This window comes from Capsicum annuum, chromosome 6 (assembly GCF_002878395.1).
Source record: "Capsicum annuum cultivar UCD-10X-F1 chromosome 6, UCD10Xv1.1, whole genome shotgun sequence".
Taxonomy (NCBI): Eukaryota; Viridiplantae; Streptophyta; class Magnoliopsida; order Solanales; family Solanaceae; genus Capsicum; species Capsicum annuum.
In genome coordinates, this window is record NC_061116.1 from 170,033,271 (window position 1) to 170,050,072 (window position 16,802).

The 16,802-nt window shown below is 35.2% G+C and overlaps 1 protein-coding gene across 2 annotated transcripts; it reads left to right on the forward strand.

Moving 5' to 3' along the window:
• Window positions 1-2,924: 2,924 nt before the first annotated feature.
• Window positions 2,925-16,302, forward strand: LOC107873017 (NAD kinase 2, chloroplastic). 2 transcript variants are annotated; one of them, XM_047414961.1, is made up of 8 exons: window positions 2,925-3,457; window positions 4,860-6,809; window positions 8,745-8,836; window positions 8,949-9,090; window positions 9,176-9,400; window positions 9,582-9,656; window positions 10,353-10,454; window positions 15,890-16,302. In XM_047414961.1, exons 1-8 carry the CDS (start codon window positions 3,242-3,244, stop codon window positions 16,091-16,093), a joined length of 3,006 nt encoding a protein of 1,001 aa, XP_047270917.1. In that variant the 5' UTR covers window positions 2,925-3,241; the 3' UTR covers window positions 16,094-16,302. The 2 variants fall into 2 exon arrangements, with proteins under 2 accessions (XP_047270917.1, XP_016575194.2); XM_016719708.2 differs by having other exon boundaries at window positions 2,928-3,457; window positions 8,715-8,836.
• Window positions 16,303-16,802: the final 500 nt, after the last annotated feature.

The following is a 16,802-nucleotide window of genomic DNA, read 5'->3' on the forward strand; positions in this document are numbered from 1 at the left end:
CGTTTTAATTGAAAGACAAAACTCTCTCCATGTCAGCCCTTTTAATGACGTGACACCATATGATTGGATTACATACCCACGTAGGCGCAAGTGAGTTACACGCATGGAGGTTGCAAAATCGAAAGTCATATTTGTTCAGGTTTTGAATAGTTAAAGGTCCTATTTGTACACTATCAAAGTTTAAGGTCAATGTTATAATTTGGTGTCAAGTTTAGGGTCATATTTATATATTATGCCTTTGATTTTTATAAATGAACTTTCAAAAAGGGAAAGTAGAAAATTGACGGTTCAAATGAGTTTTGAATGCTCATTTATTTATTATTCATACGGAAAAGAGTCAAAAATATCCTGAACTATCTGAAATGGATTAAAAATATCCCTCGTTAGTTTTATGGCTCAAAAATATCCATCCATTAAATATTTAGTTAAAAAATACCCTCTCCTTAACGGAATTCCACCAAGTATGTCACCTAGGTAAAAAAATCCACGTGGCTATGACACGTCACCAATCACATGTAAAATTTTATTTTTCAGAAAAGGATCAAAAATACCCCTGAACTATCTGAAATGGATCAAAAATACCTCTTGTTAGTTTTTGGCTCAAAAATATCCCTCCGTTAAATATTTGACTCAAAAATACCCCTCCCCTTAACGGAATTCCACCAAGCATGCCATTTAGGTAAAAAAAGCCATGTGGCTATGCCACGTCACCATCCACATATAAAAATTTATTTTTTAATTATATGGCGTTCTTTTCTTCTTGATGAAGGAATTAAATAAAAAAATTATATTCAGTGATGTTGATTTATTTTTTGTGAACTCAATGAATGTTGATAGTTTTTCTAATTTTATGTTTAATCATCAAGTATTCTTAGAATTTTTAAAAATTTCACTTTCAAAAAAGTAAATGACATTTAATATATTTTAATCATTAGAAAAATATGGATATAATTTTCTTTAATAATCTAAGTGAAAAGTTTATCATATAATGATAAAAATTGAATAACTTGTACTTCTTTAACAAAATTTATTTAGTACCTTCCCAATGTCAAGAAATCTCAAAAACATTAAACTAAATCCAGTAAAAATATTGATTTATTTTATTTTATTTAAATATTTTTAGAAATTTTTAATTTTGCTTATCATATTTTTTTTTAGATCGATAAAACTGCTTTGCAAAAAAATAAAAATAAAAATAAAGAAGAAAGGAATGTCATATAATTAAAAAGGAGAAAATGGTCTATTACCCCCCAACCTTTAGTCGAAATCTCAACTACACACTCAACCTTTAAAGGTGACCTATTACTCCCCTGAACTATTTTAAAATGAAATTATTACCCCTGAACTATTTTAAAGTGGAATTATTATCCCTCGAAAACTGACAACCAATCATTTGGAATGTGGATGTGATGCATGCGTTGCCACGTGTCATGCCACGCAATTCCACATCATATTACTTTTTTTTATTATAAAAATTTAATTCCACATCATATGCCTTCTTCTTCTTCTTCTTATTCTTTAATGGCATAATGAATCATATGGAATTCACACGATAGGTAATCTTATCAAAATCAAATCAACAATTAATGTCCAAAAAAATATTTGATTTCACAAAATGTCGCTGCCTTCAATGGTGCAGTTTCAATGGTGAAACGTCGTTGGACAGTAACGGCGCCGAAAAATTCAAAATTTTGGCAACTTTATTTTTTTTGATGAATTTCAACATTCTCAACGTCAATCAATTTTTGGGGAGCTACTGAATGATTCTAACACAGAAATTAATTCGAATTTCCCAATCTAAATTGATTCAACAGTCTCACGTAATTCGAGTTCTTGGATGTCATTGAAGAAGAAATGCCATTGATGAGTTCTTGGATGCTATTGAAGAAGAAGAAGAAGAAGAAGAAGAACAAGAATGGAAGAAGAAGAAATGTCATTAATGAGTTCTTGGATGCCATTGAAGAAGAAGAAGAAGAAGAAGAAGAAGAAAAATGGAAGAAGAAGAAATGTCATTAATGAGTTCTTGGATGACATTAAAGAAGAACAAGAAAAATTGAAGAAGAAGAATGGAAGAAGAAGAAATGCCATTAATGAGTTCTTGGATGCCATTGAAGAAGAAGAAGAAGAAGAAAAATTGAAGAAGAAGAAGAAAAAATAAAATGTCATTGATGAGTTCATGGATGTCATTGAAGAAAAGAAAGAAAAAAATAATTAAAATTATATATATTTATTTAAAGAAATATTAAAAATAAATTTTTAATAAATTATTTTCATTCTCACTCTCTTTAAAAGAGAGTGAAACACACTTTCTTGCCATGTCAGTGTTGGGGGTAATAATTTCATTTTAAAATAGTTCAGGGGTAATAGGTCACCTTTAAAGGTTGAGTGTGTAGTTGAGATTTCAACTAAAGGTTGGGGGGTAATAGACCATTTTCTCATTAAAAAAATAACATTTTACATGTGGATGGTGATGTGGCATATCCACGTGACTTTTTTTATTTAGGTGGCATGCTTGATAGAATTTCGTTAAGGGCGGTATTTTTGAGCCAATATTTAACGGATAGGTATTTTTGAGCCAAAAAACTAACGAGGGGTATTTTTAACCCATTTCAAATAGTTCAGGGATACTTTTGATCCTTTTCTAAAAAATAAAATTTTATGTGGATGGTGACGTGGCATAGCCATGTGGCTTTTTTACATAGGTGGCATAAGGAAAAGAATATTTTTGAGCTAAATATTTAATAGAGATGCATTTTTAAACCAAAAAACTAATGAGAGATATTTTTAATACATTTCAGATAGTTTAAGAATATTTTTGATTCTTTTTCGTTATTCATATAAAGAAAAGGGCTTTGAGGGGGGGAATTTATTATGAATGAAAAATCCTTTCACATTTGACCAAAGTCTCGATTTATGTACATCACATACTCAAAAAAACAGCAAAACAAAAGTTAGGCAACAGAGAGACGCAAACAATGATGTCCCAAAATTCGAACTATCTCAAACCCACCGCTGATTTCCGCAATTCTAATTTGTCCCATTATTCCTTCCATATTATCCACACAATTATTTTCCACTTCCACACAAAATTCCCCTATTTTCATACATTCACATCCATATTCTATATATAAAAAAATCAGCTTCATAGTTGTGATTTTTTTTTTTTTAATTTGAAACAAAAATTGATGGTTCTTGATCCATTATACTGATTAATCATAGTATAGATATACATTACTTGTTGATGGTGGTAAGTGGTATGGCAACCTGTTTTGGTTATTGTCCCTGCCACTTCCAAATGGGTCGTACAGGAATCCTCCATCTTCAGTTTTACCACTTTAATCATCCAAAGATTTCTTGTGTGAATGGGAAATTGTCATATGGGTATCGTCGTCTTAAGTTTGTTGTTACTGCTGAACTAACCAATGCTTTCTCAGTCAACATTGGCTTGGATTCTCTGGTAAGCATTTTCTTCCCTTTTTTATCAGTAAAGAACCTGTACAATCACTGTAAAACAATATAAGGTTGTAATAAGAATGCATCTACTCAACTAATGGTTATTATCTTAGAAAATCGCAATTTTTTTCTTAATTTCAATATATACTCACTCTATTTCAATTTGATTGTCCTATTTTAACTTAGCCTAGAGTTCAAGAAAGTAAAAAAAGAAATTTAGAATCATCTGGTCTTAAATTAAAGATATGTAAAATGTATCAAAATGTATTTTGATTTTATGGTCTTATACATGTCACATGGAAGTTGAACTTAAAGTTGCCTAAAAGGAAAGAAACGTTTGTTTTGAAATGGAATGAAAAGGAAAGTCGGACAAACAAATTGAAATTTTAGTAGCAATAGATATTAGTTGAGGACCATATGAAATCAATTTCATAGGGGATCTTGCTTAAAATGGGTTAGTGATGAGGGTGTAAACTATCTATCTTTATTGTAGTTAGGACGTTTCTTGTAGGGTGTAAACTATCTATCTTTCTACTTCTTTAGAGGTAGAGGTATGGACTGCGTACATCTTACCCCCCCAGACCCCACTAGGTGGGAATACACTGGGTTTGTTGTTGTACGTTTCTTGTATCAGCTGTCTTGTTTCAATCCTCTTCCTCATTACTATAAATAAATGAGCTTCATTCAGGTACAAGATACTATCATTAATTTGCTCCTGGACTATTAAAGACTCAACCTTTAATCACGATGATCCAAATGCAAGAACAGAATTCTACCATCCAAGTTGACAGATGCATCTTCTATTGTTTATGTCAGTGTCAAAAAACAATTCAGAATGGCTTGGCTTTTTGTAGAACAAGTCTGAGTAAAATAGCAATGATTTGGAGTACTTCTTGTACTATTTCTAGAAGCCTAAGGACTTTTATGTATGGATATGTAAAATACAGGATTTCCAATCCTAGCTGGAAAGAGAGAAACATGGCTACTCAATTAGCTCTTATATGTCAAATGCATATTGAAATAATTTCGGAGTTTTCCCATGAGTTTATCCTTTTCAACAAACAATTCAAAATACCATGACTCTTTGTTGAATGAATATTTGTCTCTTAAGTAACCATCATCTTCAGTCTTCACTTGACCTTTCAACTGCATAGTATTCCTTCTTTTTCACTTCTGTTCATTGATTATATTAGACATCCTCACTATTAAAGTTCTACATTTTGTTTTCACATAGATCTTTTAATCGGTCCGGAACATTTTTTTCTAGTCAAATTTCTACTTCATTAGTATCTAAGTATCTGTCTTGCGCGGACACCACCATCATGGAAAAGAAAACTGAGATTCTAATTATCAGCCTTTTCTTATTGCCTGATGTGTTTTTTCCCACTAAATTTCAAATTGTATAGGCAAGTGATACTTCACAGTTTCCTCGGATTGGCCCCCTTCCTGGGGATATTGCAGAGATAGAGGCTTACTGTAGAATCTTCCGTTCTGCTGAACAACTTCATAATTCATTAATGGACACCCTATGCAATCCACTGACTGGAGAATGTAATGTCTCATATGATGTACCGTCAGATGATAAACCAATCCTGGAAGATAAACTGGTTTCTGTTCTAGGATGCATGGTATGTCTTCTAAACAAAGGAAGGGAGGAAGTAATTTCTGGGAGATCGTCGATTATGAACTTATTTCAAGATGTTGATGTGCATATGATGGATGATACGCTTCCTCCACTTGCTATTTTCAGAGGTGAAATGAAGAGGTACTGTGAGAGCTTGCATGTTGCTCTTGAAAACTATTTGACACCTGATGATCCTCGCAGCATTGTTGTGTGGCAAAAACTTCAAAGACTGAAGAATGTATGTTATGATTCTGGATTTCCTCGTGGTGAAAAGAACCCCAGCCATGCACTGTTTGCTAACTTTAATCCTGTTTACTTGTCAACATCAAAAGAAGAGACAGAGTCTGCAACTTCTGAGGTTGCTTTCTGGATAGGTGGCCAGGTAACTGATGAAGGTCTCAGATGGCTGTTGGAGAGAGGGTTCAAAACCATTGTAGATCTCAGAGCTGAGGCTGTAAAAGACATCTTCTATGAGAAAGTGCTAGATGAAGCCATATTGTCTGGGGATATTGAATTAATTAAACTACCTGTAGAAGTTGGTGTATCACCTTCAGTAGAGCAGGTTGAAAAGTTTGCAGCATTGGTCTCTGATTTAAACAAAAAACCCATATATCTCCATAGTAAAGAAGGAATTAAAAGGACATCAGCTATGGTCTCTAGATGGAGGAAATACATTACTCGCTACACACCACATGTTGTAGCCAGCACATATAATGTTGCGGACACGACTGAGAACTCATCACGTGATGCTAGAGGAATTGAAGAAACATTTATGTCACCTAGCTCCGAAGATGGTAAAAGCTTTAATGACGAAGTCAACTCTGCCTCTGATAATCAAGATGGGTCACTGCCTACGGGATCAGATGACATAAATTCTGCTGCGGAAGATATCAAACACATTTCTGAAGCTACGGATCTAGGCAAGAATGCAGGTGATGAAATTGTTTCATCCAATCCGGAAAGCACAGTGCTTGCATCCAATGATGGAGTAGCATCCTGCATCAATGTGAACCCACTCAAGAATCAGCTGCCTCCCTCTAATGTCTTCTCCAGAAAACACATGTCCACGTATTTCAAAAGTAGGAAGGTTTCACCAGCAGCATATTTTACTTATGAAAGGAAAAGATTGGAGGTGCTTTCTGCTTCAAAATATAACTACAAGAGAGTACTTAAAGGAAATGAAACCACAAGCATATACAATGAGACCAGAATGATGGAATCAGAAGATGTAAATGGTTCATCTTCTGATAAACACTTGATTACTAACCCTTCAACTTCCGCTTCGAATACAGAGATGTATGCTTCTCATAATGGGTCTGTGACTCCAATTTTGAATGGAAGCGGCATCGGTAAAGTGCAAACCTCGATAAAAAATTCTGGTATTGTTGATGCAAGAAATAAGTTAGAAGGTATCGCTGCCTCTAGAGTCACTACTGCGGAGAGTAGAAATATCGTGGTCGCCACACCTTCACTTGAAGATAACTTGGAGCAGATTGAAGGAAATATGTGTGCTTCTGCCACTGGTGTCGTAAGAGTGCAGTCAAGAAGGAAGGCAGAGATGTTCTTGGTTCGCACTGATGGGCATTCGTGCACCAGAGAAAAGGTAACAGAATCTTCCTTGGCCTTCACTCATCCTAGTACTCAGCAGCAGATGCTTTTGTGGAAATCCACACCAAAGACTGTATTGTTGTTGAAGAAGCTGGGACGCGAACTCATGGAAGAAGCTAAAGAGGTTCTCTGCACAGTTCTCATTAATTTAGTTGAATTTTTACCCTGTAATTTTCATTTGCTACTGATGTTGGGCACATCTCTTCATTCTTCACTTCTTTCAAGTTATGAGGAACGATTTAAGTGAACATATGTTTATCATTGATAAAGAAGATAGCGTAGATCTTAGTGCAAGTATCCAAATTAGTACCATTAACCAAGGAAAAGAGGAAAAAGATCTCTCTATCATGAAATACAAAAGGGAGGAAATCTAGTTCTTCTCGTACGTGTTGAAAACATTTTTCAAGTATTTCTTATATGGTTTCCACTTTTGCTAAAAGATAATTTACCCAAAGGTGTGGCCTAGTGGACTATGAAGTGGGTTAAGAACCTGAGGTCACAAGCTCAAATTCCAGCAGAGACAAAAAAATACTAGGTGATTCTTCCCATCCATCCTAGTCTTGGTGGACAGAGTTATCTGATATTTGTTATTGGTGGGAGGTGGCAAGTATCCCGTAGATTTAGTCAAGGTGCGCGAAAGCTAGCCCGGACACCACGATTATCAAAAAAAAAATTTATGCATGAAATTTTCCATGTCCTAGAAAGACATAAAAGAATTTCCATCTTCTACTAAACTAGATGAAAGTAAATAAATGCCTAAATGCCATCATTACTGTTGCGTATGCGAAAGCTTAGTATGTATCTGCAATAAACATATGCCACAACAAGGCCACGTAGGGTCTTAAGCACCATGGACAAGGCAAGATCTGATATTACTACTAATTCTTTTCCTTTGTATTTGCTTCATTTTCTATGTTTGCCTTAATCCTTTTTATGGGAACCGATGTGGAAATGTTCAAAACCTTTTAAGAAAGTTCAAATTGAGAGTAATTGAAGTTAGTAAATACAATTGTGTTGCTCGTACTTTTTTTTTAAAAAAAATCAAATTGTGAATAATTTGAGAGGAAGAATTGCATAAAGTTCATGAGGAATTGCATATCTGCATATTCATTGGATTCATTTTGGTTTTGGATTGCATTGAGGACATTAGATCAGCTCTGACATGAATTTTCCCTCAAAAAAAGAAGAAAAAAATTAATCAGCTCCAGATATGAGAGTGGTAACATTTTATTCTTGTTCCCATTGGGGAAGTGATCTTATAAAACAAATGCCTACAGGGGGGTATATGCAAATATGGGTAATCACATTTGATTCACTCTTGGTTGATTGATTAGGAGGGTAATCTATGTAGCTATAGAACAAGTATGGAGATTACTGTGTCTGAATGAAGTAAACATAATCAAGCATCTTAAGGTACTCATCATACCAGAGGCTTTGGTCAGAATATGTTGTGGCTGGTACAAATACAAAGTAGGATCGACTGTGTTACCGAAAAATTGTTGCCATATCTGTCTCTGTGATTTTGTTAGTATGTTGCAAAAGCTAACCAAACATCTGAACTGATTTTGAGTTATTGCAAGTGTATGTAATTGTCGGTCTGTGTATGTCATTAAATCACCATCCATCTACCAACTGAAGGAAAAGAAAATGTGATCATTTAGTTTTCTCTTCTTGACTTGGATTGTCTTTACCTCTGACTTTCCTTCCCCTCCTACTAGCATACTTTAAATGCGTCATTTTACTTGGTCAACTGGCAGAATGCAGAGATCTTTTCATCAATATGAATCTCAAGTTACTATCTAGCCTGTTATGAGTTCCATCTGCCCGTTTCATTTTGAAAATCTTGCGAATCAGTTTGGTAAATTGAAGTCTTATAACTGCAAAATTTTTATATTATATCATGTCTACTTTCTTATAAGCTGGAAACGATGTGCGTAAAAGTTCTCTTTCAAAATAGTTTTAACTCTCTCTTAACAATCAGAAGCTCTTAACACTCTCTCTCCTTTTTCCATTTCTCTTCTCCCTTAAGGTTGCTTCTTTTTTGTATTCCCAAGAGAAGATGACTGTTCTTGTTGAACCGGAGGTGCATGATATTTTTGCAAGAATCCCAGGCTTTGGGTTTGTTCAGACCTTCTATAGTCAAGATACCAGGTGGGATGACTCATAACTGTATGTGCTTTTAGCATTGTCCTTTTCATTTTTCTCTCTGTGCTCATTACTTCACAGCGAGGTATAACCTTGCCTGATGTTGTACCAAATGCAGCGATCTTCACGAGAGGGTCGACTTTGTTGCATGTTTAGGAGGAGATGGTGTGATACTCCATGCATCAAATATATTTCGAGGTGCTGTCCCGCCCGTCATCTCATTTAACCTAGGATCCCTTGGATTTCTCACTTCCCATCCAGTATGCCTCTCAACTTAAATGTTAAGCTTTTGTCCTTATTATCTATAAATACTCATCTCTTGCTTCTTGTCATCAATTCGTACAGTTTGAAGATTATAAGAAGGATCTTAGACAAGTGATCCATGGAAACAACACTCTAGATGGTGTGTATATAACTCTAAGGATGCGTCTCCGATGTGAGATATTCCGTAGCGGGAAAGCAATGCCTGGAAAGGTGTTTGATGTCCTAAATGAAGTTGTAGTTGATCGTGGTTCTAATCCATACCTGTCCAAAATAGAGTGTTATGAACATGAACGCCTCATAACCAAGGTGCTGTTTATATTCTTAACTGTCAATTGGACCTGTCAAAGGATTTAAAGAGGAATTCTATTTTAGTATTGTAGATCATGTTTCTTCTAGAGAAAAAAGTGATTCCAACAAGTGCGCTGCTGAATTAATGTGCAAGAGATTAAAGAATAGTCTCGTCACACTGCCTTATATTATTTGGCAGGTGCAAGGTGATGGGGTCATTGTGGCCACTCCAACCGGAAGCACAGCTTACTCAACAGCTGCTGGGGGTTCCATGGTACTTCTGAGACATATCACTTATGAATATATGTTATGAAATGTCCCAAGATAATACTGCATTAGAATCTATAGACCAAATTAAAAGTTAAACCCTAACAATCAAAAAATAGCGAAAGCACCGTGCACTTTGTTGTAAAATATATCCAGTTTGTAAGTATGACTTTTAACAATTATTGACAAAGTTGGGTTAATAACTCCTGGCATATATTAAAGTATAGAGATGAATAGCTATGTCACCTTTTATGGTAAATGATTCGAAAGAGGCAATAGTTATATCAAACAATTTCATTGTCTACTTGGACTAGGAATTTCTATTAGGCATCAAAAGCAGCAATTTTGGTAAAGTCTGTAATAACTGAGCTTTGTCATATTGAGTTACCGTTATATATCTGAACCTGCTTTCATTTTTTTAAACATTGTATGTAGCTATTCTTTTTCTAATAACAAAAACTTGAAGTTGCAATTTTGTCACAAGATGGCTTTGCAACTTAAACTTGACTGTGACACACAATGTTCTTAAGGTTCTACTCGTGAAGGGAAATTTTGAAAATCATACTGACTTGCTGCTGATCTTATTGGTGATGAAATCTGCCTCTTTGAAACCATCCTTCATCCTGCCAACAGTTATTAATTATTTTGCCTTCACCCAGTGAATGTGTGAACATTATTTGACAGGGAAATTTTTGTCATGCAGGTGCATCCCAATGTTCCATGCATGCTCTTTACACCAATCTGTCCACATTCTCTCTCGTTTAGACCTGTCATACTTCCAGATTCTGCAAGACTAGAACTAAAGGTGACTTGTCTCAATATATATTTAATTATTATTGGAAAAGAATCTCGCTCTAGTTTACTTATCAAAAAAATAACTAGTTTGTGCTAATGCCTCTTATTTCCGAATTAAAGACTTTATACAGTTGTCAGTATTTCCCAACTAAAATGGGAGAAGAATAAGAGCTTTATCCTTCTTTAGTGCTGTTAATTGTCTTTTTTAATCAACCATCAAACTCTATTGAGAATGGATGCCTTCTTGTTATAAACAAAATGCACAAGACAGAAGAGGATAGCCTACCTGTACCTGCTTAGTATGGAACATGCTCCGTGCTATGGAACAAGTAGGCTTTCTAGTAAGCTCACAAAAGTAGGCATCAAAAGAGGGTTAACCCCATTGTACATTGGAAGAAATGTCACAGGACATCAAAAGTGTAGTTTCTATACAAGTTTCTATCCACGTCAAATGAGTTCTTTGATGCACTCCAGTCTAAAAGAGGGATAATTCATTCTATCCATGTTCAATGTGCTTCTAATTTCCCTGGGCAGCCCTCAACTTCATGGATTTGTATACAATGGTGTAATGTCTGGAAATAAGAAAAATATGCAGTTCTTGTATATCAGCTTGGATGTCTTGGCTTTTTTCTTTATATATTAATAACTAAGTGATATCTGAAAATAAATTTCCCTGTAAAAAAATTAAATATCATTTACCAGGCAGCCTAGTATAAAATATTTTTTTCAGAATGGTTCTCTCTTGGAATGAAAGACAAATACAGAGTTCTAATGTGGACACAAAGTAAGAAGGTTAAAACAGGGAAAGTAAGGATCAAATTATTTTGGGGGATACATCCTGTTAAGTTTTGTTTTTGATAACCTGGTGATTGTCCCAGCTCGCATGCATTATGACTAATCTCACGGAGTATCTACTGCCAGGGCAGACTCAAATGATCGCAAGTGGGTACAAGTGAATCCGCTTCATCGGAAATGTTTGGTATTTATATATGTAAATAATACATATATGTAAATAATACCAAAATAGATATATAACATTAAATGAATCTGCTTGACAAGATAATTAATGGAAGCACAATGGTCATGCGAGGTCAACATCTCGGATAGGAGGATGTAAGTTTGAGTTCTAGACTTCTAGTGTATGCGAAACTAAGGGCCGGACACGTTATTTAGTACTTAGTACTATAGAATTAGAACAAGGGAACGCAACTAAAGGAACAAATGAAGTGCAAGGTTTGCCTGATCTGCCACATTGTGCGTATTATTTTAGTTTTCTAACTTTGTTTTTTATTTTTGTGTTGACTTAATTCAACTTAACAATATTTTAAAGCCGTTAGCTCATTTTCCTTCTAAATTCATTATTTGACACATATTAAAGTTGCTTTTAATTGTTTTAATAATTTACGTTATTCTATTCTATACTGTCTGTAAATTTGTGTATTTACTGTTTATTTTAGTTTATTTACGTGTTATATAGTTGTGTTCTTTTTCTATTTTTTTGGGTACATGACAGTGAGGACAGTTTTATAATTTTACTTTTTTATAGTTTTAGTAAATTGTTTGATTATTTTGTTTTTTATTATGTTTATGGTGTTTCAATTTGCTAGATTGATTTTGTTACTAATTAATTACCATAAAGTAAATTATGAAAATTTAAAATTGAAGACGTCAAATGAAAATATCCAGTGTTATAGTTGGTTAAAAATTGTTAGAGTTATATACAGAGTTTAATGGAACATAATTAAAAAATGGTGTTGTTTCTTTCAACTAGTTTTTATTTCAAGAAAAAGGACAGCACCTGATAGCGCCATTTTTTTTTTTTAACGACATTACAAAAATGAAGAAGCAACTTACAAAATTCACTTTGTTGTACATGGTAATCTCTGTATGGTCGATTATATATTATGGTAAGAACTTATCTGCATGCAGTATTTACACTAAACCAATAGATGCATGGCATGTGTTTGCATAGACTTCTAGCACTTTAACCATTGTTTGTTAAAATGCATTTTCAACCTCATTGAATCACTTAAATACAGTGATTCTTTATAATTTGGTGTAAACATTTGGTGCGAGTAAGTATTTATTACATTTTGTAATTGTTCCCTCTTGAATAAAACCTTTGGTCTGCCACTACCTACCTCCTCCCACCCACCAATACAGGTACTACTTTGTCCACCAAGACTTGGACGATGTGAAAAAATCACCTAGTGTTTTGCCACCGCTGGAATTTAAAGTTGAGATCTCATGATCCTCAAGCTACTTCATCGACCGTTAGGCTACATCCTTAGGTTCAATGTACATCCTGTGAAATTTATCATTAATTCAGAAGCACATCCTGTTAAATTTAGCATTAGTTCAAAAGTCTTGCAATATAGGTGAGGACACAGGTTGCTAAATTTCATTCTAGGACATTGTATGTTGTAATTACATAAAAACATCGTTATTTTTTGTATATGGATAGATTCTTTTTCCTCAAAGTCATTTAGGCTAGATCTGGAGACCGATGTTGCTAAGTATAGAACAGAGAGTTTAATTAAATGCTCTTGAGAGCCATATAGATCGAGTCTCCAGTTTGTTCGTGCGTTCCTTAGGTGTTTCACCTGTGAACAAGCAACTCTTAAACCTAAGCTATTAATCAGCTAAAATTGTTCCTATCTTCATAAGGTGTTGTTAACTAGCACACTAAGAGTGTGGCCTAGTAGTCAATGAAGTGGTTTAAGACCCATGAGGTCTCAGGTTCCATTCCTAATAGAGACTAAAATACTAAAATACTAGGTGATTTCTTCACATAACCAAGTGTTGGTGGATAGTGTTAACTGGTACCTGTGGTAGTGGGAGGTATCAGGTGCCCTATGGAACTAGTCAAGGTGCACAAGCTGGCTCAAACACGACAGATTTAAAAAAGGTGCATTTAACTTGCAAACATTTTCTTTACGTAGTATGGTTGTTGGCTTGTTTCTGTGAGCAAGGTCTACAGATGTTTTAACTTTGAGTAGAAATATGGCTAGTCTGGTTCAAAACGGGTTTGTTCGCTCGACACTGTTATTAGTAAGGGATGAGTACTGCTTTGAAGGCAGGAAAAGACGGAATAAGAAACTTTCGAAATAATAACTAAGCTGAGAAGGCTTTCTAGCGAATAGTGCTCGGTTTCACTTCCAGAATCTCCTCGGCGTCACATCTAAGGTTTAATCAGAATGGACTCAGTTCTAAGATTGTATTTCTTGGCGCCCCTTAGTGAATGAGAACTATTGGGAAATCTTCTATGGTCCAACTCCTCATAAGCTTAGTGTGGGATGACGTAACTTAGTTCCATAAATCATGTGAATTAGACAATAATTTGGTAACCGAGCTCTCTTTGTTGGGCTACACTGATGAAAAATCAATTATTTAACTTGTAATTTTTAGATAGAAGCGAGAACATACGTGTTTAATGATGGAAACCTTCACATAGTAGCATTTTCATTATTGAAGATGCTACCAAGGCCCATTTAGTCTAGCAAGTTCAGTGAAAGGCATTAGAGCTGCTTTTGTAGAAGATGTGAGCATAGCAGACTTAACATTGATTGAAGCAGCTATGGAAAGAAGTATTAATCAGACCTGCAAGCATGTAGAGTATGTGCAGCACATTTCAATCATATTATCTGTACTCGGTCTGACTTTTAGAAGTAGTCAGCTGTTCTCGTTCTCCTTTTTGGATTTTCCCTATTAAGTAAAGGTTGGTGTTTGCAAAAATGTATACTAATGGTGACAATAGCAGAGGACCACTAGTTATGCCAGTGAGATAACCCAACTAGGCCTAGTTAGCCCAACAATTTTGCGGTACTAGAGGGTCATACAAATCTTAGTTTATCTGAAATATTTCTTTACCATTATTGATTTCTTCTTTTTTCACAAGAATCCATGTGGATCTTATTTCATTTTTTCTGAGGAAATACCAATTTTCTCATCGATCTTACAACAACATACCCGGTGTTACCCACAAGTGGGATCTGGTGAGGTGGTGTGTACGCAGCTTTACCCCTATCTTGTGAAGGTGGAGAGGCTGTTTTTGATTGAACATCAGCTCAAGTAAAGCATGATAAAAACAAGTCTTCAATTTCACTCTTATTGTCTGAAAAAATCTTAATGTTCTGTGTTTTATGTGTATTGTCTTTGCCCCAGTTCCCAATGTAGAGAGACTTTTGGAACATAGCATTAGACATATATATAGTGTTTTTGTGTTTTGTTTGTTTTGAGGTAGGTTTTGTAGTGTTAGCATTGAAAAAGGAGAAAAAGATGTGAAGCTTAGAGTCGTTACAGATGGGGAGACATGGGAGATGGAGTGAGTGGCAAATGTCTTATTACCACCCAAAATTTCATGCTCTCTTGTCGCTTCTTTTAGCAAAGGCTTGCTGGTTGCTGCATCTAATTTCTTGAGCAAATGGAATTCCACCAATTTGATAACAATGAATATAGGATACTAGTATACTACTACCCATCTTAGTGAATATACTGTGTTTTTCTCACACCAGCATCCTGTTTGCTGAAACTTGTTTAAGGAAACACATTCAGCATGATAGTATGATTTTCTTTAGGAGATATACGTAGGTAGTTGAGCGCCCCGTGATCAACACTCTGGACTAAACAGCATGGAAAGAGAAAATTGCCATCAATGAAATACCTAATCTAGAGTTCCTTGATAGGAATATTACTTCATTATTCTGAAGCATGCAGTTGTAGAATCAGTACTCTGATTCCAATATGTGGAGCACTTTCTGCAACTATAACATTCCAAATACTAACGGAAGCTTCAATCGTTTCAATAGTTAACAAAGATATTTATGTTCAATTTTTGTAGAGCAGTTATCATTATTATCATTATTATGGAAGTACATATTCATCACGAGCACCTTGGTGGATAGAGTTAACCGGTACCTGTATTTGGTGAGAGATGGCAGTTATCCTGTGGAATTAATAGAGGTGCAGGCAAGGTGGCCTGGACACCAAAGGCGGAGCTAGCCTAGTAAAGGGGGGCCGGACGGCCCCCTTCGATGGAAAATTATATCATGAATACAAGTTAAAATGATTTTTATGTATATATTGTAGATGTTGAACCCCCTTAGGTGAGTTTTTCTTCAGATTTTGAACCCCCTAAGCAGAAATTCTGGCTTTGGCTCTGCCTCTGCTGGACACCACGGTTGTAAAGCAAAATCATAAAAAGCACTATTTTAGATCAGAACTAAATGTGTTAGTTCCTTAATAATACATGACCAAACTGACCATACCATCATTTGATATCCACGTCATGACATTGTTAAGTATAGCAGCGTTCACAGTGAGACGTCACTTGTGGGAAGCTTAAAGCCTTTAATTGTCTATTACAGTTGCTTCTCCATTGTCCTTCTCATTTCATCATTCTATGAATCTTATAAGTTTTTCTTTTTCTTGCTTGCATATGAATAGATACCAGAGGATGCACGTAGCAATGCTTGGGTTTCTTTTGATGGGAAGAGAAGGCAACAACTCTCTAGAGGAGATTCTGTTCGCATATATATGAGCGAGCATCCACTACCTACAGTTAACAAGTCTGATCAGACAGGTGATTGGTTTCATAGCTTGGTTCGTTGTCTAAATTGGAACGAAAGACTAGACCAGAAAGCACTCTGAAGATATCCCCCTCTCGTTCATGTAAATTAGTGTACATTCATATAGGTAAGGGCAAAAGAATTACTATAGCAAGAGTCTATACGGTTATATTTTACTAACTGGCTGTGATATATCATATATGCAGTTAGGTTATACCTTATTTTTCAAAGCAAGAAATTTGTACAGTGCTATTTTTCACAGGGTAATTATAAAGTTCCAATCTTTGTACATCTGGCTGAGATATTTCTTCTTCTTGGTCATGATCCTTAACGATGTAACTTCCTCAAGAGTGTGGAAGTTTACCTGATTAAATGTGGTAGGCTTTTTATCACTCTCTGTTTTTGGTTTCCATTTTTTGACATCAAACTTGTTATGCCTTGAGCGCTTGTTTTACCTTGAGCTAACAAATACTTCACAAAACACACACTACCAGTCTTTCTCTTGATGTCTATGGTAACTCCAGCTAGTGTGGATTCTTCGAGTTCACTGACTCACAATCATCTTCTTCGCTCTTGTAGCTTGTTTGGCCCAGCTTCAGGAAACTAGAAGTGGTTATCTTGGAGAACTATGGCGTTTGGGCCAAACCTTTTAGGGGAAAAAAGATGTTAAGTATTAGTATAAGTTGGTTTTGCTGTTGTGGGGAAGAAACTAGAAAAAATAGCTTCTATTTTGACGTAGAAGCAGAGGAGTTTCGTTTGGAAATTTATATTTTACCAAATTGAGAATCCCT